The sequence below is a fragment of the Corticium candelabrum genome, chromosome 1 (assembly GCF_963422355.1).
Source record: "Corticium candelabrum chromosome 1, ooCorCand1.1, whole genome shotgun sequence".
NCBI lineage: Eukaryota > Metazoa > Porifera > Homoscleromorpha > Homosclerophorida > Plakinidae > Corticium > Corticium candelabrum.
In genome coordinates, this window is record NC_085085.1 from 6,394,940 (window position 1) to 6,418,072 (window position 23,133).

The 23,133-nt window shown below is 38.6% G+C and overlaps 2 protein-coding genes across 2 annotated transcripts in view; both read right to left on the reverse strand.

Annotated features, from left to right (window-relative positions):
* Positions 1-114: 114 nt before the first annotated feature.
* LOC134187262 (uncharacterized) lies at positions 115-15,392 on the reverse strand. The gene is made up of 54 exons (XM_062655415.1): positions 15,375-15,392; positions 15,296-15,299; positions 15,012-15,161; positions 14,774-14,923; positions 14,556-14,717; positions 14,373-14,485; positions 14,092-14,307; positions 13,878-14,024; positions 13,613-13,822; positions 13,355-13,544; positions 12,596-12,745; positions 12,354-12,503; positions 12,137-12,298; positions 11,980-12,083; positions 10,764-10,979; positions 10,556-10,705; positions 10,266-10,490; positions 9,987-10,198; positions 9,806-9,942; positions 9,592-9,741; positions 8,575-8,748; positions 8,323-8,496; positions 8,047-8,256; positions 7,819-7,992; positions 7,583-7,756; positions 7,340-7,513; positions 7,107-7,280; positions 6,872-7,045; positions 6,644-6,817; positions 6,405-6,578; positions 6,136-6,315; positions 5,847-6,080; positions 4,966-5,790; positions 4,712-4,906; positions 4,472-4,645; positions 4,233-4,406; positions 4,003-4,179; positions 3,765-3,938; positions 3,533-3,706; positions 3,295-3,468; positions 3,066-3,242; positions 2,830-3,003; positions 2,652-2,765; positions 1,577-2,592; positions 1,458-1,514; positions 1,281-1,402; positions 1,125-1,220; positions 925-1,034; positions 778-865; positions 623-716; positions 467-558; positions 322-405; positions 245-251; positions 115-135 (listed from the first exon to the last, which is right to left on the reverse strand). The coding sequence occupies exons 1-54, from the start codon at positions 15,390-15,392 to the stop codon at positions 115-117; spliced, it is 9,525 nt and encodes a 3,174-aa protein (XP_062511399.1).
* Positions 15,393-18,488: 3,096 nt separating this feature from the next.
* Positions 18,489-23,133, reverse strand: part of LOC134187365 (uncharacterized) — a 41,289-nt gene continuing 36,644 nt past the window's right edge. The window contains exons 112-125 of the mRNA XM_062655517.1: positions 22,938-23,127; positions 21,374-21,523; positions 21,136-21,285; positions 20,914-21,075; positions 20,737-20,849; positions 20,455-20,670; positions 20,250-20,399; positions 19,992-20,192; positions 19,730-19,919; positions 19,207-19,356; positions 18,979-19,128; positions 18,758-18,919; positions 18,577-18,689; positions 18,489-18,515 (exon numbers count right to left, since the gene is read on the reverse strand). Of these exons, the coding sequence (XP_062511501.1) occupies positions 18,489-18,515; positions 18,577-18,689; positions 18,758-18,919; positions 18,979-19,128; positions 19,207-19,356; positions 19,730-19,919; positions 19,992-20,192; positions 20,250-20,399; positions 20,455-20,670; positions 20,737-20,849; positions 20,914-21,075; positions 21,136-21,285; positions 21,374-21,523; positions 22,938-23,127 (2,124 nt within the window). The remainder of the gene's footprint in view (positions 18,516-18,576; positions 18,690-18,757; positions 18,920-18,978; positions 19,129-19,206; positions 19,357-19,729; positions 19,920-19,991; positions 20,193-20,249; positions 20,400-20,454; positions 20,671-20,736; positions 20,850-20,913; positions 21,076-21,135; positions 21,286-21,373; positions 21,524-22,937; positions 23,128-23,133) is intronic.

Genomic DNA, 23,133 nt, shown 5'->3' on the forward strand with positions numbered 1-23,133 from the left:
AAATTCAGCAAACCAATCGGTTTCTCCTTGGAAAGAATGCAAATTTGTTGAAATCAGTAACAAAGTGACAGTCTATCTTCATGATTGAATTGAAACCAAAGAAACAAACTACAATTACGCATCATGCAAACAAAACTATTCAATACAAGAAAACATCTACACAAACCACTGGTAATACATATGAAGATGCCATGCGCTCTCTAATTATTTCATGTAGACTTCTCCTAGTTGATGACATACCTACTGAAATTCTATAAACGAAGAGAACAACATTAATGACAAATAATACCAACACATCAACCCAACAGTTGAGTAACTTACCGCACAACGGAAAAGCTAACATGGACACCATCAGACACTTCAAATTTAATGATTGTTTCTGTAGCTTCTGTTTTATTGATCTCCCTGCAGCAGAAACACATGAGACTGCAAACACACCATGTATTACTTACTGTAATTTCATTACCAGTTAAAATAGAACACATTGTTTAAAACATCAGTATAAACTTCAGTAGAGGCAGAACCTTCCAGCTCAATGACAGTACCATTTCGTTTTATCTACAAACACATTTATTAAAATGTTACGTTTGACATAGTAACAACCTCATTATTGCAGTCAGACCAGAACTGTGATTGGTGATATTTCATCTGCAAGGTAGAGACGCTCCTCAGTACCTGCTTCAACAATTGTAACCCTACCCCATTGCATAGGATAACTGCATGACAACACCAATGAAATTACAAAGTGATGATACACATCAGCAAAAAATTGCTTACTATTCATGGTCAGAGTCAGACACATTCAAACTGGCACCAGTAACACGCAGCAAGTCACTGCTACCTGCTATAAACCTTGGTCTATTTTCTAAGAAGTGGAAGACGTTAGTTTCTCAAGCATAGTAAACTTCATCTCCAACAGTATACCTTTAATGTCAATAACAGGTGGATTGGCATTAAGACCAACATAGGTCACAGTAAATCCAACTGGTGAAGCAGAAATGCCATTCAAGTCTAATACCTCAATCAACATCAATCTATAAGACATACATACGTTGATTAGATTAAAACGTATGTGTAAACTAGGCACAGAAACAATGTCTAAATGTTTTCCTTCCTTACTATACCTTGGAATGTGATCTGCCTGCCCTTTGTTTTGGTAGGACAAAGCCAGTAAGACGTGAGTCAAATTAAGCTGTTCACCTGATTTTCGAATAATATCTCTTCATACAAATAACTTATAAACATGCATGGCCAAACAATGTCCAAAACATGTAACATACAATCTCACTCGTGAATTCAATGTGTCATTTCTCTCCACTGCAGAAGTGAAAAGAGCATCCTTCTCCATAACAGTAAGTCTACCTGCAGAAACTGCTCTGTCAAGAGATGACAAATAAGCAAGCTGAAACAGAAAGATAACAGACAAATCTACACAATTTTCACATAGATATCTATACTTTCTCTTCCCGAACATCAGCTGCCCATTCCAAAGTAAGTTTGATCCTCTCCCAATCCTGTTAATGCAATTTCACAGTACATTGTTTGATCACTACATAATATCTCAAAATCACATTACATCATTTCCATAATCACTTGCATCCAAGGTTTCATTATCAGCTATAAATACAACCTCATCACCATAGAAGATGACAACGGATCTGTTCCTAGTTGCGTTATCAAACTTGTTCAAGTCAATGTCAAAATGTCTACAACTAGTGGTAAGCCAGGGTATTGTATTACAGAAAAATCCACTTTCAATAACACACACAGATGAGCAGCCATCCCTATTTCCTTTATTTCCATCATCACATGCTTCTGCTGGTAGTTCCAACACACCATTGCCACACTGAGGACATAGCAGAGTCGCAGAAGTAAACGTAGAAGACAGACTATCACAGAAACTTTTCTGACTCACTGCACCTGTTCCATTGCTTAACAAAGCTACAGTCAGTCCAGACTCGCTTCTGGATGAAGTACACAAATCGGTAACACTTTGTAGCTCTTGAATCACACCACCACCGTCAGTAGCAGAATCAATCAACTGCAATGCCTGTTGCACAGTTTCTGCTTTAGCTTCTTCACTTTCACCAGTAAAACAGAGTACAAACCCTCTTCTCAACATCTCATCTCTCAATGAAGCCAAATTGCTATTGTCTTGCCCACAATCAGTCAGTAAAGACAACGTCTGCTCTACATTCTGATCACGATAAAATGCTGATGATTCCATCACATCAGCTATGCTATAAGCATCATCTACAGTGAATAAAGTGTGACATAAGGCTTCTTTAATACAACTCTGCTGAGTGGCAAACAGCTGTCTTTCAAATGCTTGACATTCCCAAAACAAGGGTTCGTCTGGCTGATACCCACCATACACAACGTCAAGTTCTTGTGCAGCAACTCTCACCAAACAATTCCATGTGCTACTTGCCCAATCTCTAGCTGGTCTGCTAGTACCCGGATTAGCAATAAACTTGCACAGTGGAAACATAAATTCTTCAATGTACGAAGTTCCACCACAAAAGAAACCCAAATTTGAAACTTTAACAAATGCATGGCAATCTTCCACAGCACATGAACCATCAACAGTAGCTGAAATGAGATCATCATCACAACAAAGTTCACTGTGGGATATGCTCTGAAGTTCTTACGTGTTTCACACAGAATTCCGTGATATCCAGCAGAACAGAAACACCTGTAGCCATCAACTTCATCAATACATGTCGCTCTATTCTGACACGGAGATGAGATACATTCATTCACCTCTGCAAAACACAAATAAAGCGTTAACAAACCAAAGATTTCATAGCTACGTACCGGTATGTTTACCTATGCACTGTGGCTGAGAGCCAGACCACTGGCCACTCCGCAAGCATGAGATGTTGCTATTGCCGATCAATTTATATCCAGCAAAACAACTAAATGTAATAGTCGAATCACAATGAGTTGATGTTCCATTTGTGATGCCATTCACATGATCAAACAATGGTGGACACATAATAACTGTAACACATTATCAATCTACAAACAATTAACTATTACAGTCAAGCATTTATTGAACGCACGATTGCATGTAGGAGGTGAGTCATTCCAAGACCCTGTCACTAGACATGTCACTGTTTGAGAGCCAATAAGTTCAAAACAATCTTTGCAATCAAACTTCTTCACAGATCCCAATGTTGTAGTGTTGCCAATAGTAGGCAAACCATTCTCCACAGGATCAAGATCACCACAATCAACAACTGATAGCATAAACCATTAACTTTATATTCTCACAAACACTTGAGCATTTACCTCTGCATACTGGCTGCTCATCAGACCAACTACCATTTGTCAGGCAAACTCTTTTGGCTGGACCTACAAGCTCATAGCGACTTTCACAAACAAATTCTTCCACAACACCACAGCTTGTTTCATTCCTAATCTTTATGCCATTTTCTGGAATTGGTAAGTTTGGACAATGGATTACTAATACATAATGAGATGAATTTTAGATGGCAATGATTACGTGTTACTTAATGATAGCACTAACATTCACATGTGGGTTGGTCTGCACTCCACTGGCCATTATCACGACAAGTAAGATTGCTATGTCCTTTCAACTCAAAGCAATGGTTACAGCCAAATAAAACTTGAGAAAAAACAACTGTCTCATTGCCCAGCTTAATGCCATCACTTGGAGATGATAGTTCTTCACAGTAAACCACTATAACAATGACAACTATATCCATAGTAACACGAAAAACTTCAACAATGCTACTAACAGTCACAAGTTGGCTGTTGTCCACTCCATGTTCTGTTTTCCAAGCATGTTCGAATACTGGAGCCACTCAGTCTATACCCTGTATCACATTTAAACTCAACACGTGCTGAGCAAATTGTTTCATCTCCCATTCTTTCTCCGTTCTGAGGTTCTTCTAGTGCAAAGCAATAAATTACTAAACAGAACAACAGAAGTAAGGAGCTTCAAAACTACAGTTGTGTGCTAGTCTTTCTACTCACTATTACAATAAGGTTCTGTACCACTCCAAGTCTTATTAGCCTGGCATGTTCTTGTTGTTGGTCCTTCCAGCTCATAACACGGGTTACACTCAAACCTTATTTCAAAGCCTAATGTAGTGCTTGTAGTTCCAATCTTCTTGCCATTTCTAATGTCATCAAGATTGCCACAATCCACAGCTGAAAGATACATGTTACAGAAAATTCAGTAGTAAGCATTGTATCAAACTTACCGTTACACTGTACACTAGGTGAGCTCCACAATCCATTTGCCTGACATTCAGATATTGAGGAACCAGAAATTTCATATCCCTCATCACAAACAAATGTAAGAACATTAGGAAACATGGTTTTATTTCCTCTTATTCGACCATTCTGCAGTTCAGGAAATTTGCCACAATCTTTTGCTGTAATACAATAACGGTAGTTACATTCACATTATATACTCACAACAGAATGACAAACAACATACGATGGCATATGGTTTCATGTCCACTCCATATGCCATTGGCTTGGCATGTACGATTAGATGATCCATTCAAAAAATAACCCAAATCACAAGAGAAAATGACTGTGGAATCATAAATTCGAATTTCGCCATATCTTTTGCCATTAAAAGGGTTAGAAAGTTCGTCACATTCTACCACTACACAATAGATATAATCACAATTACTCGTGTCACAATTATTATGAAAGATGACAAGCCACTCACGTTTGCATGTAGGTTGAGAACCACTCCATGAACCGTTTTCCAAACACACTCTCTCTGAAATTCCTGATAACTCATATCCCACATTACACATAAATGATGTAATGGCAGGTCGGTGCACACCTCCTAGCACAGACACCACAGAAGGTTGAATTACACTACCATTATTTGGACTTGGAAGAGAGCCACAACTAGCAACTATACAACAAAACAATAAACCATAAGTGAGCATTTCACATTGTTTTTGTTGTTCTCACATAAAATTTCAAGTTTGGTGCAATTCAAGTGTAAGATTCTGCTATTCAACCATCTTCCTTCATCACATTGACTATGATTCAGACTCGTTACAAAAATAGGTCCACTGCTGACACCAAATTGCTTATTTTCAACTTGGACAACACTCAAACTATCTCTTTTCTGCTCCATGCAAGCAACTCCAGCAGCATCAGTTCCTCTAACACTGAAATAAGTGTAGTCTACACCAGACAAAGAAATGACACTGTTAGTTAACGGAGTCGGTGAGCTCTCGTGTGATGAAGTTCTACTGACAACTACTGATGTACAGCTAGTCTCGGTCCATTCAACAGCTGCGGCCCACCAGCCAAACTGAGTAATTTCCAACATCAATGTTTGTTTCATGACAACAGCTTTGCCTGAATTTTGCCATATTCCAGAACTCTCGTTGTAAAACCAGACAGCAAGCTGATCACTAAATTGATCAACCACAAATGGAACGTACAACCACACTGAGCTCAACAAATCGGTGCTTAGTGAAGTAAGAGTAGTTCCAGCAGTCACATGAACTGCCACATAAGCATCCAGGTTCACCCGAGACAACTGATTCTTGTCAGTAACACCAATCAAGTGTGGTACACCATGCAAAGAAGCTGTGAGGTTGACAGAAGTGATTGTAAAATTCAGCTGACTTCCAACATCTACATCCAAAGAACCAACGGGAACATAGAGTCTTATGAAACGGAAACCAAAATCAGGAAATGTGACATTGATGTCAGAATTAGACACGACACCAATAGATACAGTGTCTGCCTGTCGTTGTTGCATATAAATTGGTAAATTGTTCACTGTCAACCAAAAAATTAGTACACACAACAAAATTCAGCAAATGTTAAGATCTGACCAGATAGATGATGAGTATAATATGAAGCACTACTGGGCAGATATCCATCCGCTTCTACACTAATAAGCAAGTATGTATTAGGTGGAACAACGATCAGCATAGTATTTTCTGTAGCACTGATGCGTTGATACAAAGTAACAGCCTCACTGTCTACAACTCGAATAGTCACCACCGCTGGCATGACAGGCATATAGCTCAATGCCTCTAACAACTCTATACTTAATTCTGAGACATCTAAAGATAAACACTTAACATAGATGCAATAAGAAGACCGCATATGTAAAGATACGTTGGCACAATGGTGCAATCCCACGCCATTGTCCTGACGTAACACAATCACGATATGCTGTCCCCAGCAACCCAAATCCATTTTCACAATCATACCAAACAGTAGATCCACAACGATAGCTATCAGTTAGATGTAATATTGATCCATTACTAGGTACTTCAAGAGCAAGACAATGAACATCTAAGAAGCAACAAAACAAACAAATGTTGTAATCTAATTAAACATGTATGTACCACATTATCAGTACACTGTACATTAATTAAACTAACATGTGCAATTGGGTTCCTCTCCACTCCATGTTCTATTAGGCAAGCAAGACAGTTGGTTGTATCCTTGAATCTCATGACATTCATTACAACGAAATCCAACTACAGCACCACACACTGTGTCATTTGAGTCTTTTTCGCCATTAATAGGTATTTTAAGAGCCGGACATGATTTCACTATAAAGCAAATCACACAGGATAAAATTAACAGTTATTCCCAACAATGACACTGGCAAACTAACGTGTGCAGTTAGGTTCTTTACTGCTCCATGTATTGTCAACAAGACAAGTTAGCACGCGGTGGCCCTCCAGCTCATAACACTCATCACAGCTAAATTCTACAGAACTGCCACATGATGTGTCACTTGAATTTTTGCTTCCATTAGCAGGTGCCACAAGTGCAGGACAAAACTTCACTATAAATACAAATTGTTGCTACCACACTTAGATATTCAAGCCAACAAACTAACGAGAGCAATTTGGTGCTTCACTGCTCCATGTTTGATTCGGCAAACAAGACGACTGATTGTATCCGACCAAGTCATAACATTCACGGCAGCTAAACATTACAGTAGTACCACATGAGGTGTCGCTAGAGTCCTTTTGTCCATTAGATGGAGTAACAAGCTCAGTGCAAGACTTCACTATCAAAGCAATAACACATACCTTAGGTGCTCAACTAAAACAACAAAAGGAAAAACCAACATGTGCAATTAGGTTCTGCACTGTCCCAAGTTTTATTGGGCAGGCAAGACAGCTGGTTGTGTCCTTCCAGCATGTAGCACTCATGACAACTGAACTCCACACTAGTACCACATGACGTGTCACTCGAATTCGTTTCGCCATTGATAGGAGTTACAAGAATTGGACATGATTTTACTACAGTAGAAGAAATCATTTCAATAATCGTATTTGCTTTCAAAGTCTTGTGTACTAACGAGTGCAGTTAGGTTCTTCACCACTCCATGAATTGTTTGGCAAACAGGAAAGATTGTAGTGACCTTCCAATGAGTAACATTCATCACATGTAAAGTCTACTGTTATACCACAGAAAATAAAGTTAGACTCCTTCTTCCCATTCGTGGGTTCAGTAAGTGCACGGCATGATTTTACTATAAAGACAACATTGCATAAGCTCAAAGTACAAGCTCACAAATCACGTATAGTGCAAATTGGCTAACATGCACAGTTGGGTTCTTCATCACTCCATAAATTGTTTGGTAAACAAGTAAGTTGTGAATCACCTTCCAAGTCATAACAATCATCGCAACTAAAGTCTACAACTGTACCACATGTCGAGTTATTTGTGCTCTTTGACCCGTTAGATGGTGTAACCAGAAATGAACAATTTTTTACTACAAAAGAGTAGTAACAAAGGTAAAAAATAGTCTCAAACAATAATTAATACAAATCTTACAATTACACCTTGGTTCCTCATGACTCCATGAAGTGTTTGACAAACAAGAAAGCTGTTCAGTACCTTCCAACTCATAACACTCATTACAACTAAAGTCCACAACTGTACCACATGAACTGCTATTTGTGTTCTTCAAGCCATTAGATGGTGTAGAAAGAACCGAACAATTCTTTACTACAGATGACAGCAACAAAGATAAATATAGATTCAACTATTCAATGTAAAAACCTGAAATTATTCCTTCAATAATGTACACAAACTTACACGTGCAAACAGGTTCTTGACTGCTCCACAAATTATTTGGAAGACATGAAAGTTGGTCATATCCCTCTAATTTGTAACAATCTGAACAATTAAAAGATACAGTTGTATTACACGAGCGATTGTTTGAGTTCTTTTGTCCATCGGTCGGTGTCACAAGAGCTGAACAGAATTTTACTAAATTAAAGCACCAACAGTGACTCAAAGAGTACCAACAAATGACAGCTATTACAATTAACTAACTCTTGCAACTGGGTTCTGTCCCATTCCATGTTCGATTAGATAAGCAAGTCACATGATTGTCACCGTCCACCTCATAACAATCATCACATCTAAACTCTACTGTAGTACCACAAGACATGTCGTTTGAATCCTTCTTGCCATGTACTGGTGTCCTAAGTGCTGGACAGTATTTTACTACATAAATATAATGTAATTTTACTAAATCTATAAATCAAACTCGAACATGTTAATGTATTACTACAAAAGCTATACCTTTGCAAGTTGGTGCTTCACCCGTCCAACTTTGATTTGGCAAACAAGAAAGCTCACGCTGTCCCTCCAATTCATAGCATTCATTGCAACGAAATCCTACAGCAGTACCACTAGCAGTGTTAGTTGTATTCTGCATACCGTTGTTCGGAGTCAGCAAAACTGGGCAAAACACCTCTAAAGCCAAGATTCCCAATAAACAGTTCATCAGCAATTGCATAATATCTCAAGCAAATAATATACATGTCATATGACTTAAAGGAGCACTTCACCAATTGAGGTGTGCGCAGTAGACGTTAACATAAGGTGTGTGCAGTAGACGTTAACCTACGTTAAGGCCTATGGCTGCCGACTGAATGCTTGCTGTGTTGCGCGAAGTATAGGTTTGGTCTTGCTTTCCGAGGCCAACTATGAGAGCACACAATAGACGGGTCTAGACACTTCAGGTGACTCTAACAGTGAAAGAGAACAAGTTACAGTTGATAAGAGACTCAGTCGTTCGTATGTTGTAGACTTCACATAATCGCCTTGAGCAACTTGCAATCGCTCGGTCTTTCGCACTTTCTTCCGTGTTTCTTTCTACAAAGGGAGGCCATACCACAGTTCAAAAGGGCTTGAGTAATGTAAAAAACACACGAAAATGTGTGTCACTGCACGTAATCACGTGACACAAAGTGCCTTCATTCTATAGCCAAACCATCGCCGTATGTGTGCTTTTCGCCGTCAATTGAAAGTGAGTGACTCAGTCAGTGATGCGAAAGCACATCTTACTTTCGCCTACACAAATATCAAAGTTTACACGAAGTGGTAAAACGAAACCTACACATAATCGACGTTATTTGAAGAAAACGTCTCGTACAATTTTGTTTGTTTGCGTTATCATAATGCTCAGCTATCAAGTTTGCTCTGAGATAGCACCAAACTTCCCAACTTGAAAGACCAGAAATGATAAGCTAATGCGTGTGCATCAATGGGGGATATCCACTTGCATGTTTCAATCAAGTCTAATGCAACATGTACCTTCACAGACGTCAGGGTTACTGCTGCTGAAATTATAAAATGATGGCTTGCAACTATCACATCTCTGACCACCAGCATTCCCTTTGCAGTCACAGTATCCAGTCTCATTGCACAAAGTTGACAGGGAACCCACAGGATGACAATTACAAGCTGCACAACAGATCCAAATAACATAGAGATCTCACCACAAGCTATACGTATATTCACTTTATACCTTGACAACCAGCAGTGCTAAATCCAAAAAAAGTGTAATTACAAGTAGCGCATTTTCGAGTAACAACATTGGGAGCACAAGCGCACTGGCCACCCAATTTCTCACATACTTGACTAGAACTTGTTTCCACATTACAACTACAATCTATAACACAATAATCCTTAATTCACAACTACAACACCTTACAGAAAGTTCCTTCGCACTCAGTGCTCCATTGAAAAGAGCAGCATTGATGAGAATAGTGTGATTTCTACAAGCCTCACTAAGAGAAGTTGAAGATGCTTGTGGTACAGATTCCCTCACATTGTAGCAAGTCAAAGGAAACTGTAATTGATCGCCAAGAGACAATGCATTAAACTCAGGTAGATTAGTGTGTAGTGGCATAAGTAGAACCTGCAAGAAAGCATCATCAGCTACAACTATGCTATTTTCATCAAAATTTTGTGCTAAATCAACCGACCGAATCAACAAAAAATCCATCAGCGGAATTTCCAGCTCTAGCATCACGGATGTAAGTGAAGTTAACAATAAGTTCAGAGCCAGCAATTTGATTTTCCATTAACAATCTAATGTAAGGATTAGCAAATCCAGGTGCAGATGGTAGACGACCATCATCAGTAATTACACTTGCCCAATCACCTGACCTCACTGCTGTCAACTGGACATTATCAAATGAACTTAATGCCTAAAACCATGAAATAATCAACTTACCCTACCCTGACAATTAACTCAATATGAACAACTTATCACCTCGTAACGAACAATCAGTCTATATCGAATAGATATCTGTGGTACAATTACTCGAAACGTAATGCGATTACCATCGCCACTCATTCTCACTCCACCAGTCCCAGTAAACTTGGTAAGGTCACTGACTCGTCTCTCAACCATAGCTCCTCCCTGTGACAACAAGCACATCCAAATTAACTACTACCATAAAAGACAATCAGTAACTTACACTGAGACTAGCAAACTCTGCTTCATATATGACACCCTCAAAGTAAGGCAACCAATAGAAATCTTCAATGACGTCACAAATACGACCAATTAAATGAGATTTACAAGGACACTGTCCTGATGTATTGTTGCACAACAGTGAAACTGCAGTGGACAATGAACAGCCACAAGGATGACATCCACTATCATCATCAGAAACCACCATAAAGAATCCATCCTGTTGTATCAATAAGACATACTTACAAACAACAAAACTGACATAAAAAGTCATAAATGCTTCACTCTACATGCCATGCATTTCTCTATCCCTATCATCATCTGTTGACCTAAACAGAATTTCATGTAACGTCTGTTTGTCTAGCTTTGTTCTAAATCTCTGTCAGTTAACACTATTTCAATTAATCAACACCAAATCAACATAACTATATATTAGCAATACAATAACAATCGCCCGTACTGTGCAAACAGAAGACTTGCAAACAGATGCACAAGTCGGCACGGCAAGTCAATGAATAAATTTGTAGCTACCCCTCATCAGCATAATAAACTCTTATTGGTATATACCATGCTTCAAAATTATTAATTTTTACAACTACATAGACTGTGTATCTTGTGTACAATAGTCAGATTGCTGTGATATGAATAAATTATACACAAATTGCTGCAGGTGTAAGTTAATCCATACAATGGACACACAAGTAGCAGCATGAAGAATAATTAAAAGTTACTGTATTTCTTCGATTAAACGCCGCCCTCATATAAATGCCACAGATGCGAGTATAGGTAAAAGATAAACGCCGTCCTCAACTAATGGTCGCATTTCACTAAATTCCAATAGATCTAGTAGGGCCTATTGCTTGAAGTTTGAAGGAAAAATTGTACAACTTCTTCAGAGGCATACGTCACGCAAACATTTCTTTAGAATATCCGGATACTGTTTTGGCACACGACGTACTAAGTGTAAAAAGTGTACCAGTATTCTATAGACGTTCTTCTCTTGAAAAGATGTCAGACCTACAGCGTGTACACTTACATACTCTCCGAGCACAAACAGAGAGCCTTTAACAAATGCTGCCCTCATTTAACGACACAGTTGAAATCCTAGCTAAAATAAATGCTGCAGCGTTTAAGCAAAGAAATACGATATCGTCGGAAAGTTCACTGCCTATGGCTAAACTTGGCAACATGTTCAACTGTACCTATATAAGCAATTTTACCTCACATGCATCACACTTCAATCCAATCGCATTGTTCTTGCATGAACACTGACCCACATCATCACAAGACATATTGACAGATCCGATGGAATGGCAATCGCAAGCTACATTTGTAACTATCAATACACAGTTAGTATTCAACAAATTATATGATAACCTTCACAGCCTTCAGAATTGTTTAACTGCAAACTGAAGTACTTTGTCTTGCAAGTTGCACATTTTAAACCCTCTACATTTTCTTTACACACACACTGTCCTGTTGTAGCATTGCATTTCCCACTGGCTAACAGATTAGAGCCAGCAACATTGCACAAACAAGCTACAAAAATTCATATAAACATTTGTTAAATGACCCCATCATAAAGCAAGGTTACCTTGACAGACATCGGGATTCTCACTACTAAAGTTGAAAAAAGATGATTTGCACATATCACATTTCTGTCCTTCTGCATTGCCCTTGCAGTCACAATAACCAGTTTCATTGCATTGAACTGACTTTGACCCAATGACATCACAACTACAAGCTAATAAAAACACAATTACTGTAGTAATCCATTAGTTTATACAGCCCAAAACCAATACAAACAAACAAAGTTAAGTTAAGCCCTCTTTATACCTTCACAGCCATCATTGTCAAATCCAAAGTACATGTATTCACACATCGAACATGTCTGAGTGATGACATTAGGAACACACGAACACTGACCACCAAGTTTCTCACACGTTCTGCTATAATTCACTGTACCCACTCCATTACAGTCACAATCTACAAATAGAACAAACACACTGATTTACAAAGTGCAAGCAATCTATAGTAATATAATAGCAACCACTAGATATGCCCATAAAAATAAAAGTCAAAGCACAAAATCATTTGTAAAATTAATAAAATCAATCTTTACATAACCACACCATAACTAAATTATGAACAGTTGCACCAAATAGTTATCAAAAGGGTAAGGTAGTTGATAGAGAATAAAATAGTACCTGCATTCAGGTTACAGTAGTTGTAATATATATATATATATATATATATATATATATATATATATATATATATAGTACATACAATGTATGAATCCACAAACACCTCAACACTGTAGACTTGCACAAAAAGCCCAGGCAAAGTGGCAAATGCCATAGTCACAAAATACAGCAGTTACATAACAAAACCTAAAACTGGCAGTTAACAAAATGCCAAACCTGACATTGCACAAAAAGGTACACAAATGCTATCAGCCTAAGTTGTCAGAGAAATTTCTACTTGAAACCTTAGGCAGTAGACCAACAAGCAGACAACACAACTACTACAACCTCAACCCATAACAATTCTTGTGCAATTAAAAGAATACATGTGTATGAATAATCCAATTACCGAGTGATCCATTAAAGAGGGCAGCATTGACAAGAATTGTCTGTTTTCTACATTGCTCATCAATTGCAAAACTAAATGATGTTAACACGCTTCTCCTAACGTTGTAGCAAGTGTCCAGAAAAACAGTTTGGTCCATAGGCTCTAATGCTTGAAATTCTAGAAGATCCTGCACTTCTGGCATCAACAAAACCTATGACAACAGAACAATCAACAGTCACATTCTGTCTGCACAAACTTCTCACTACAAAATTAACAAACCGAGTCAACAAAGACTGCTTCACTAGGAAAGTAATGAGTGTACGCAGTGATGTTCACATCTAACTCAGATCTGGCAAACTGTGTCCCCAGTGGTACAACCAACACATTCTCCTCTGGAACCAAATAATAGGAAAGTGATAACGTCGCACCTCGACCATCAACAAATTGATGAACAAAAATCCGTATGTCAGCCAAACCATAATAGGAAGCCTGAAGACATCCTAAAACTGTTACAGTGACAACATCAATTGTCTGAACTGCTCACCTCATAGCGAATTACCAGATCATATTGAATAGTTCTCTGTGGTACAGCTACCTTAAATGTGACTTGACTACCATTCATCAACCTTACTCCACCTATTCCAGTAAAGTTGTTGGGATCACTAATTCGTTTCTCAACCACTGCTCCTGCCTACAATTTACAAAATTTTCATCTCAAAATCACTCGTAGTAAACTGAACTATAGATACTCAACGCACACTCAGATTAGCAAATTCTGCTTCATAAATGAGACCCTCCAAAAATGGCAACCAGTGAAAATCTTCAATGATGTCACAAGTACGTCCAGTCAGGCCAGATTTACAAACACACTGGCCTGAAGACTTATCACATGTCTGTGAATCTGAAGATGACAGTGAACAACCACATGGATGACAACTGCCAGCATCACCAGAAGACATCGGATAAGATGCATCCTATTTTAACACATGTGTCTTGATCGGGAGATACTAAATGTAAAAAGCTAATAATCAATTCTTACCTCACAAACAGAACACTTCAGACCAGCCACACCTTCTTTGCAAATACACTGACCAGTATCATTACATGACCCTTTTGACAAGGCTGTGGATCCATTGGAATTGCAATTGCAAGCTACATAAGTTAGAATGAAACTTGTACATACAACAAACGTCCAAATAACTCTCATTCTATACGTACACACCTTCACAGCCGGTAGGATTAAATAATTGCAGATTGAAAAATGATGTCTTACAACTCGTACATTTCACACCCTCCACGTTCTCTTTACACATGCACTGTCCTGTTGTACCATTGCAACTCCCCCCAACTGATGGATCAGAGCCAGATTCATTGCACAAACAAGCTAAACAATGTATGTAAACATCTCTGACATTACTTCATAAACTGAATCCAAGCTACCTTGACAGACATCAGGGTTCTCCACATTAAACTTAAAATATGATGGTTTACATACATCACATTTTTGTCCAGCTGCATTGCCCTTGCAGTCACAGTATCCAGACCCATTGCATTGAACTGACTTGGATCCAATCACATCACACACGCAAGCTAATCATAAATAATTACGGTTGTTAGATAACAGTGCAATACCACATCACAACATAACAGAATTAATTTAAAACTAAATTCTTCATACCTTCACAACCATCACCATCAAATCCAAAATATGTGTAATCGCACACTGAACATGTTCGAGTGATGACATTAAATGCACATAAACACTGCCCACCAATCTTTTCACAGTCCTTGCTATCATTTACTGTCCCTGTTACGTTACAGTCACAATCTATAATAAAGAAACACACACACTGTCTACAAACAGTGAGCAGTATACAGTGACATAAGACCAACTACTGTATGTAGCATCACACATAACAAGCTCAAATACTACAAACATCTACAGTTCTGACAGATTCTGACATGTCTATAATGTAATAAATTTAATACCTGCAATAGAAAACAAGTGTTATGGTTATTAGCAAAACATACTACAACAAACCTGCATGAGTTCGTACATTTTGAGAAAGAAATTACTCAACTACTAACTTACATAAAGTTGTTAGATGTAAAATCTTCTGGTGGGATCTTTATTCAAAGTACAGCAATGGTAAACAAATAACACACAGAATTTCACAGTCCACTCAACAAAATTTATGCAATTACAGTCATTACATACTGCAATCCCCTTACCAAGCGTTCCATTAAAGAGAGCAGCATTGATGAGAATTGTCTGCTTTCTACATTGTTCGTCAATTTCATAGTTAAATGCCGTTGACACATTCATTCTCACGTTGTAGCAAGTATCAAGAAACACGCTCTGGTTATAAGCATCCAATGCTTGAAATTCAGGCAGGTCCTCTTCTTCTGGCATCAGCAAGACCTATAACGACACAACAACCACATCATAACATTCCAGCCGCTAAAAACACTGCTGCTAAACTAACAAACCGAGTCAATAAATGTTGTTCCGTCAAGTAAGTAAGTGTTGGCAATGATGTTCACATGTAACTCAGATCCAGCAAGCTGAGATCCCAATGGTACAGCTAACACATTGGCTTCCAACGTATAATACCCCGATGCCTCAGTTTCACTGTCCTCGGGTCCTAACGTATAATACTTTGATACCACACTTTGACCATCCTCAGATCGATGAACAGAAATTTTTATATCATTCCACACGTGCGAAGTCTAGAGACGTGCTACGATTGTTACAGTGACAACACCAAACTCTTGCACTACTCACCTCATAACGAACTAACAGATCATATCGAATAGTCCTCTGTGGTACAGCTACCTTAAATGTGACTTGACTATCATTCATCAACCTTACTCCACCTATTCCAGTAAAGTTGCTAGGATCACTGGTTCGTTTCTCAACTGCTGCTCCACTCTACAATTTGCACAACCAACCATATAATCATTCATAATCAACTAACAATGTGCAATTAACTTACGCTAAGATTAGCAAATTCTGCTTCATAAATGAGACCCTCCAAGAACGGCAGCCAGTGAAAATCTTCAATGATGTCACAAGTACGTCCAGTCAGACCAGATTTACAAACACACTGGCCTGAAGACTTATCACATGTCAGTGAAACTGAAGATGACAGTGAACAATCACATGGATGACAACTGCCAGCATCATGAGAAGACATCAGAAAAGATCCATCCTATTTTAATACACACGTCTTGATCATAAAACACTAAATGCAAGAAGCTCTTAATGGCCGGATCAACCAACTAAATTGATTATCATCCTTTTTAATTGGGACAAAATAAATTGATTTTATTTGTATTTTTATTTAGTATGTATTACTAGCTGAGCAGCCCATTCTTTGCCCGGGTTGATTAGATTATTGATTGCTAGTTAATATCCCCTTGCAGAGACACAAAAATGTAACCAAGTGTCCCATTCTGAGAACATTTAGGTTGGCAAATGCAATAAGAACTTGGAGAGAAACACAAGCGTAAGACTCGCTTCAATCGGCAAGAACTCTTTGATTGCTGGGAAGGGTTGCAAAGGACGATGACATGAACAATCGATCTACACGGGACTGGTGTGGGCGTGCGTTTGAATGAACTGGAAGGTGTTAGTTAATCTCCTGTTGAAAACAATAAAAATGTAACAGAGTGTCCCGTTCCGAGAAATTAGCAGCAAGTATTCCATTCAGAGATAGATATCCAAGCAGCAAAAGCTTGGAAGTCATACCGTATAACCGGTTATTTCTGGAGTCTTAAATTACTGCAATTTGAGAAATTAAACAAAAGTTTTAATTACTGCAAATTAAATTTCTGGGTTCCAAATAGAAAGAAATTTCTGGTACACTTTTACACAGAGCATAGTATATGTGTTGGAACAGTGAGTTCCTGAGACTCCGAGGATAAGCTTAAATATCTGCAAATTCTATTTGTGCGCTCCGTGATCTCTTCGCAGAATTTGCAGATATATCATGATCGCAGAAATAACCGGTTATATGGTATGCAGATATTTACTCACCCGGATAATCGGTTCCCATATACATGTATATGACTAAGTCGTGCCTCATCTTGGAGCCATTCTGACAATGCCATTTGACATCGTCAATTCGGAAACGTTGCTGCCTTTGTAGGAAACAGGTGTAGCAAACGTGGCAACTATTCAACCCGCGTACACGAGCAAACAAAAGCAGTTGAATTTTTTAAAGACATGGATCTAGTCAAAAATATCTTGGTCTTATTAACGTCAGAGGTAATAAACGACATGCTCCGTACATACCATTTAAGGTATGTACGGTTTGGTGAAGTGTATGGGCAGTTTAAATTTGGTGAAGATCCACTGTGTGGTGTTAGAGAAATTCACACACGAGTGGAAACGGATTAAATTGGCAAGAAATCGCATCGTCCCAAGTGAACTCTAAAAGACGAAAACATCTTTGCTGTAGAGCTTGATTAATTTGCCGTGTGCAGGTAAAATTCGGTGGCATAATGCGGGTACATAGCGCGCGTGCACACACACACACACACACACACACACAGACACACAATGTATGCACACACATGCACACACACATGCACACACACACACACACACACGCACACACAGACACACAATGTATGCACACATGTGCACACACACATGCACACACACACACACACACACACACACGCACACACACACACACACACACACACACACACACACACGCACACACGCACACACACATTATTGTGCGTGTGTAAATTGTTGAAACCTGTGTGGAGTTAATAATGAACGAAACTGTCTGACTTTATAATGCAGAACTCCATGTATTGCCCAAGCAAACTTACAACCTCCCAACAGGGTCAGTGAACTTACTCTTACCAGCTCATTCTCAGTACTGCCCACTTGAGTCGCAATGCAGGACATCCAGAACTGATCCGGTAGGGACTCCCAAAATCACACACACCACTGCTGTAGTCTGTTAAGATATCTAAAACAGTGGCCTGCTCTGGAACGATGCACCCAAACAATGGTTTGAGAAACTGACACCTACACCAAATCTGAAGTATGAGGCATGACTCGTTTGGCATGTGACCATGCTACTCCTTTGGCTATTGTAGCAGAATCTGCTTTGAGTATGCAAATAAAAGTAAACTAAAACTTCATTAGACGGCCTGTGATCTTGAGACAAACGAGGATAATCAATGTATTTACTTGACCTGACCTAATGATTACTTCTTACCTCACAACCAGAACACTTCAGACCAGTTACACCTTCTTTGCAAACACACTGACCAGTAGCATCACATGCACCCTTTGACAATGCTGTGGATCCATTGGAATTACAATTGCAAGCTACATAAGTTAGAACCAAACTTGTACACCCAACTAAGTCCAACCATTCTCATTCCACATGTACAAACCTTCACAGCCAGTAGGATTGGATAATTGCAGATTGAAAAATGATGTCTTACAGCTTGTACATTTCACACCCTCTACGTTCTCTTTACACATGCACTGTCCTGTTGTAGCATCGCAACTTCCTCCAGCCGATTGATCAGATCCAGTTTCATTACACAAACAAACTAAACAATGTATGTAAACATCTCTGACATTACTTTATCATGAGATCAAGCCAAGCTACCTTGACAGACATCAGGGTTCTCCACATTAAAGTTAAAATATGATGGTTTACATACATCACATCTTTGTCCCGCTGCATTGCCCTTGCAGTCACAGTACCCAGTCTCATTGCATTGGACTGACTTTGATCCAATCACATCACACACACAAGCTAATCATAAATAATTAACATCAGACACTACCATATCACAAAGTAATAGAATAGATTTGAAACATAAGTCCTTTGTACCTTCACAACCATCACCATCAAATCCAAAATATGTATAATCACACACTGAACATGTTCGAGTGATGATATTAGATGCACATAAACACTGTCCACCAAGTGTTAAACATTCTTTGCTATCATTCACTGTTCCTGTTACGTTACAGTCACAGTCTACAATAAAGAAACACACAAACTGTTTTACTACCAGCAAGCTATATGGCGATACAGTACAAAACCAACTACCATAAGTAACCATACACGTACAAATCAAATACTAAAGACATCTAAAAATTAATTAAGTCAATCCTGACATACCTACACTCTAATAATTACATTAGAAAACAGTGATAGCGCAACAGACCTGACATTAAAATAAAAATTTAAAAAACCGACAGCCATACAAACAGAGTTGCTAGATGCACAAATCTGTGATTGGATTTTCCGTAAAAGTAGAGCAATGGCATGCAAACAAACAACACAGAAAATGCTACACCTCATCACAACTTTATGCAGTTAAGAGTTGTAAGTAGAATAATCCTCTTACCAAGTGTTCCATTAAAGAGAGCAGCATTGATAAAGATTGTCTGTTTTCTACATTGTTCGTCAATTGCATAACTAAATGCTGTTGACACACTTTTTCTAACATCGTAGCAAGTCGCAAGAAACACACTCTGGTTATGAGAATCTAGTGCTTGATATTCTGGCAGGTCCTGTGCTTTCGGCATCAGCAAGACCTGTGACATCACAACAGTCACACAATCACCTTCTGCTTGCTTAATTAAACTGTTTGCTGGCAATTAACAAACCGAGTCCACAAAGATTGCTTCACTATAAAAGTACGGGTAAGCCATAATGTTCACATATAAATCAGATCCAGCAAGCTGAGTTCCCAGTGGTATAACCAACAGATCGTTCTCTGGAGACAGATAATAGAAATGTGACACCACACGTTGACCATCAGATCGATACACATTCAGCAGTATTTCACACCAACCATCAAAGTAAGACTGAAAACATACCTTATCGTTACACCCAGTAATCTAACCTTAATTTGCATTGCTCACCCAATAATAACGAACTACCAGATCATATCGAATCGTTCTCTGTGGTACGGTTACATTAAATGAAACTTGATGACCATCCATCAATCTTACTCCACCTATTCCGGTGAAGTTGCGAGAATCCCTAATTTGTTTCTCAACTGTTGCTCCAGCCTGTAATTTACAACTCTAAATTATATATAGTCAACAAAATTGATAGTCAACTTACACTAAGAACAGCAAATTCTGCTTCATAAATAAGACCCTCCAAAAAAGGGAGCCAGTGAAAGTCATCAATGATGTCACAAGTTCGTCCAGTCAAACCAGATTTACAAATACATTGTCCTGAGATCTTATCACACGTCAATGAAACTGAAGATGACAGAGAACAACCACACGACTGACAACTGCTAGCATCATCAGGAAACAAAATGTAGAAGCCATCCTTTTCAAGTAACAATAATATGTAATCATAAAATACGAAGGTGGGTAGAAACAGCTCCCTTCTTACCTCACAAACAGAACACTTCAGACCAGTCACACCTTCTTTGCAAATACACTGACCAGTAGCATCACATGCCCCCTTTGACAACGCCGTGCATCCATTGGAATTGCAATTGCAAGCTACATGAGTTGGAAAAAAACTTGTACACATGCAACAAATAACTCTCATTCCACATGTACACACTTTCACAGCCAGTAAGACTGGATAATTGTAGATTGAAAAATGATGTCTTACAACTTGTACATTTCACACCCTCTACGTTCTCTTTACATATGCACTGTCCTGTTGTAGCATTGCAACTCCCCCGAGCTGATGGAGCAGATCCAGATTCATTGCACAAACAAGCTAGACCAACGTACATAAACATCTCTGACTTTAGTTCATCATAAAGTCAAGCCAAGCTACCTTGACAGACATCAGGATTCTCCAAGTTAAAGTTAAAATACGATGGTTTACATACATCACATCTTTGTCCCACTGCATTGCCCTTGCAGTCACAGTACCCACTCTCATTGCATTGAACTGACATTGATCCAATCACATCACACACACAAGCTAATCATAAATAATTAAGGCTGTTAGATAACACACAATACCGCATCAAGAGGTAATAGAATTGATTTAAAACATAAGTTCTTTGTACCTTCACATCCATCACCATCAAATCCAAAATATGTGTAATCACACGCTGAACATGTTCGAGTGATGATATTAGATGCACATAAACACTGTCCACCAAGTGTTAAACATTCTCTGCTATTATTCACTGTTCCTGTTACTGTACAGTCACAATCTACAATAAAACACACAAACTGTTTTACAAACTGTGAGCGGTATACAGTGACATATAAGACAACTACTGTATGTAGCCTCACAAGAGTTGCCACACATTTTCACCAACAATTCGTAGCAAAATACAAGTAAACATGTCACACCCATTTTCCAGTGTCGTTGGGACCAAGTCCTTGTGTTTCTACTTGGTGACTGAAATCCTACAATGTACATCACTTACTGTTCTTCTCAAAACAGCCTTCAAAACAGTCTTAAAAGCATGTGCGATTGCTCGTATATGCAATATTCAGATGTCATTTAATTATTTGAACTAACAATCGTAAGCTGTGCAATTCTTTGCAGACCTTAAACTAACGGTATGCTTTGGTACCAGCGATCAAAAAAGCATTGCATGTAGGCACTAGCTCATAAAATACTGCTCAACAAAGGCAGCAAAAGAACCGTTTCATCAGTGTGAATAGCCGTCAAATAAAACAAGAATGATTTTGTCAAAAGAGACAGAGAATATGTAGCTATAAGGTTTCGCTATAAGTATACAAGCACCGTAACCAAGAAGCTCTGCAAGCTGCACCAGCAAATGACCGAAATATGAAATAACCGCATGCAAATTGGACCTAATGCGAAATGACTGTACAGCCAGACCTCGTTACTCCAACACTGATAATCTGACACCTACACTGTCTCACGAAAGTATATGTGAAACCAATTTACATACGTCACTGTGTATTTGTTACCGATAATACAACAGTTGCGTCAGCCCGACAGAAATCAGCGAGACAAACATGGTCAAAATAACGAGGTCTGACTGTGATACAAAATGACACAAATGCAAAATAAATGTAATGCAAAACGTGAAATGCATACCGAAACCAGTCACTGTAATGTTCGTGAGCTACCTGGCACTTGTTCAAGAATACCTATTCATAGGTCACAACAAAATTTCATCGCCAGTTTCCCCAAAAAAATTTGTAGGCTACAAATCTATTCATAGGTGTGGCAATCCTGCATCACACCTACAAGCTTAAATACTATAAACGGTTGATATCGATATCCGCTCTCACAGAAAAACTGAACACAAACTCTACCTTACATACTAACGCTACCGCACTGGTGACAAAACATCTGTAAGTTCGGAGATTCTAAAATGAACATACAATACTTTTAATGACTTCAGTTACTGACTGCAATTGAAAACAGTGTTATGGCTATTAAAAAACATACTAAAACAGACCTGCATGGGCTTGGACATTTCGAGAAAGAAATTATTCAACTGCTAACTACACAAGTTGTTAGATGCAAATTATTGGTGAGACCTTTATTCCAAGTACAGTATGGCAAACAAATAGTACATAAACATTAGATTTCCATTCAACTAACTTACACAATTACAGTTACACGAAGAATAATGCCCTTACCAACTGTTCCATTAAAGAGAGCAGCATTGATAAGAATTGTCTGCTTTCTACATTGTTCGTCAATTGCATAATTAAATGCTGTTGACACACTCTTCCTCACGTCATAGCAATTACTAAGAAACACACTCTGGTTATGAGCACTTAATGCTTGAAATTCAGGCAGGTCCTCTTCTTCTGGCATCAGCAAGACCTACAG

Excerpts from the sequence above, each read along its gene's own strand:
- LOC134187262 (XM_062655415.1), bottom strand. Across the intron at positions 9,742-9,805 it reads TAGCACTGCTGGTTGTCAAG|CTTGTAATTGTCATCCTGTG; the intron begins GTATAAAGTGAA and ends TCTGTTGTGCAG. Across the intron at positions 7,757-7,818 it reads TGAGGAACCAAGGTGTAATT|TAAAAAATTGTTCATTTCTG; the intron begins GTAAGATTTGTA and ends ACTCTTTTGTAG.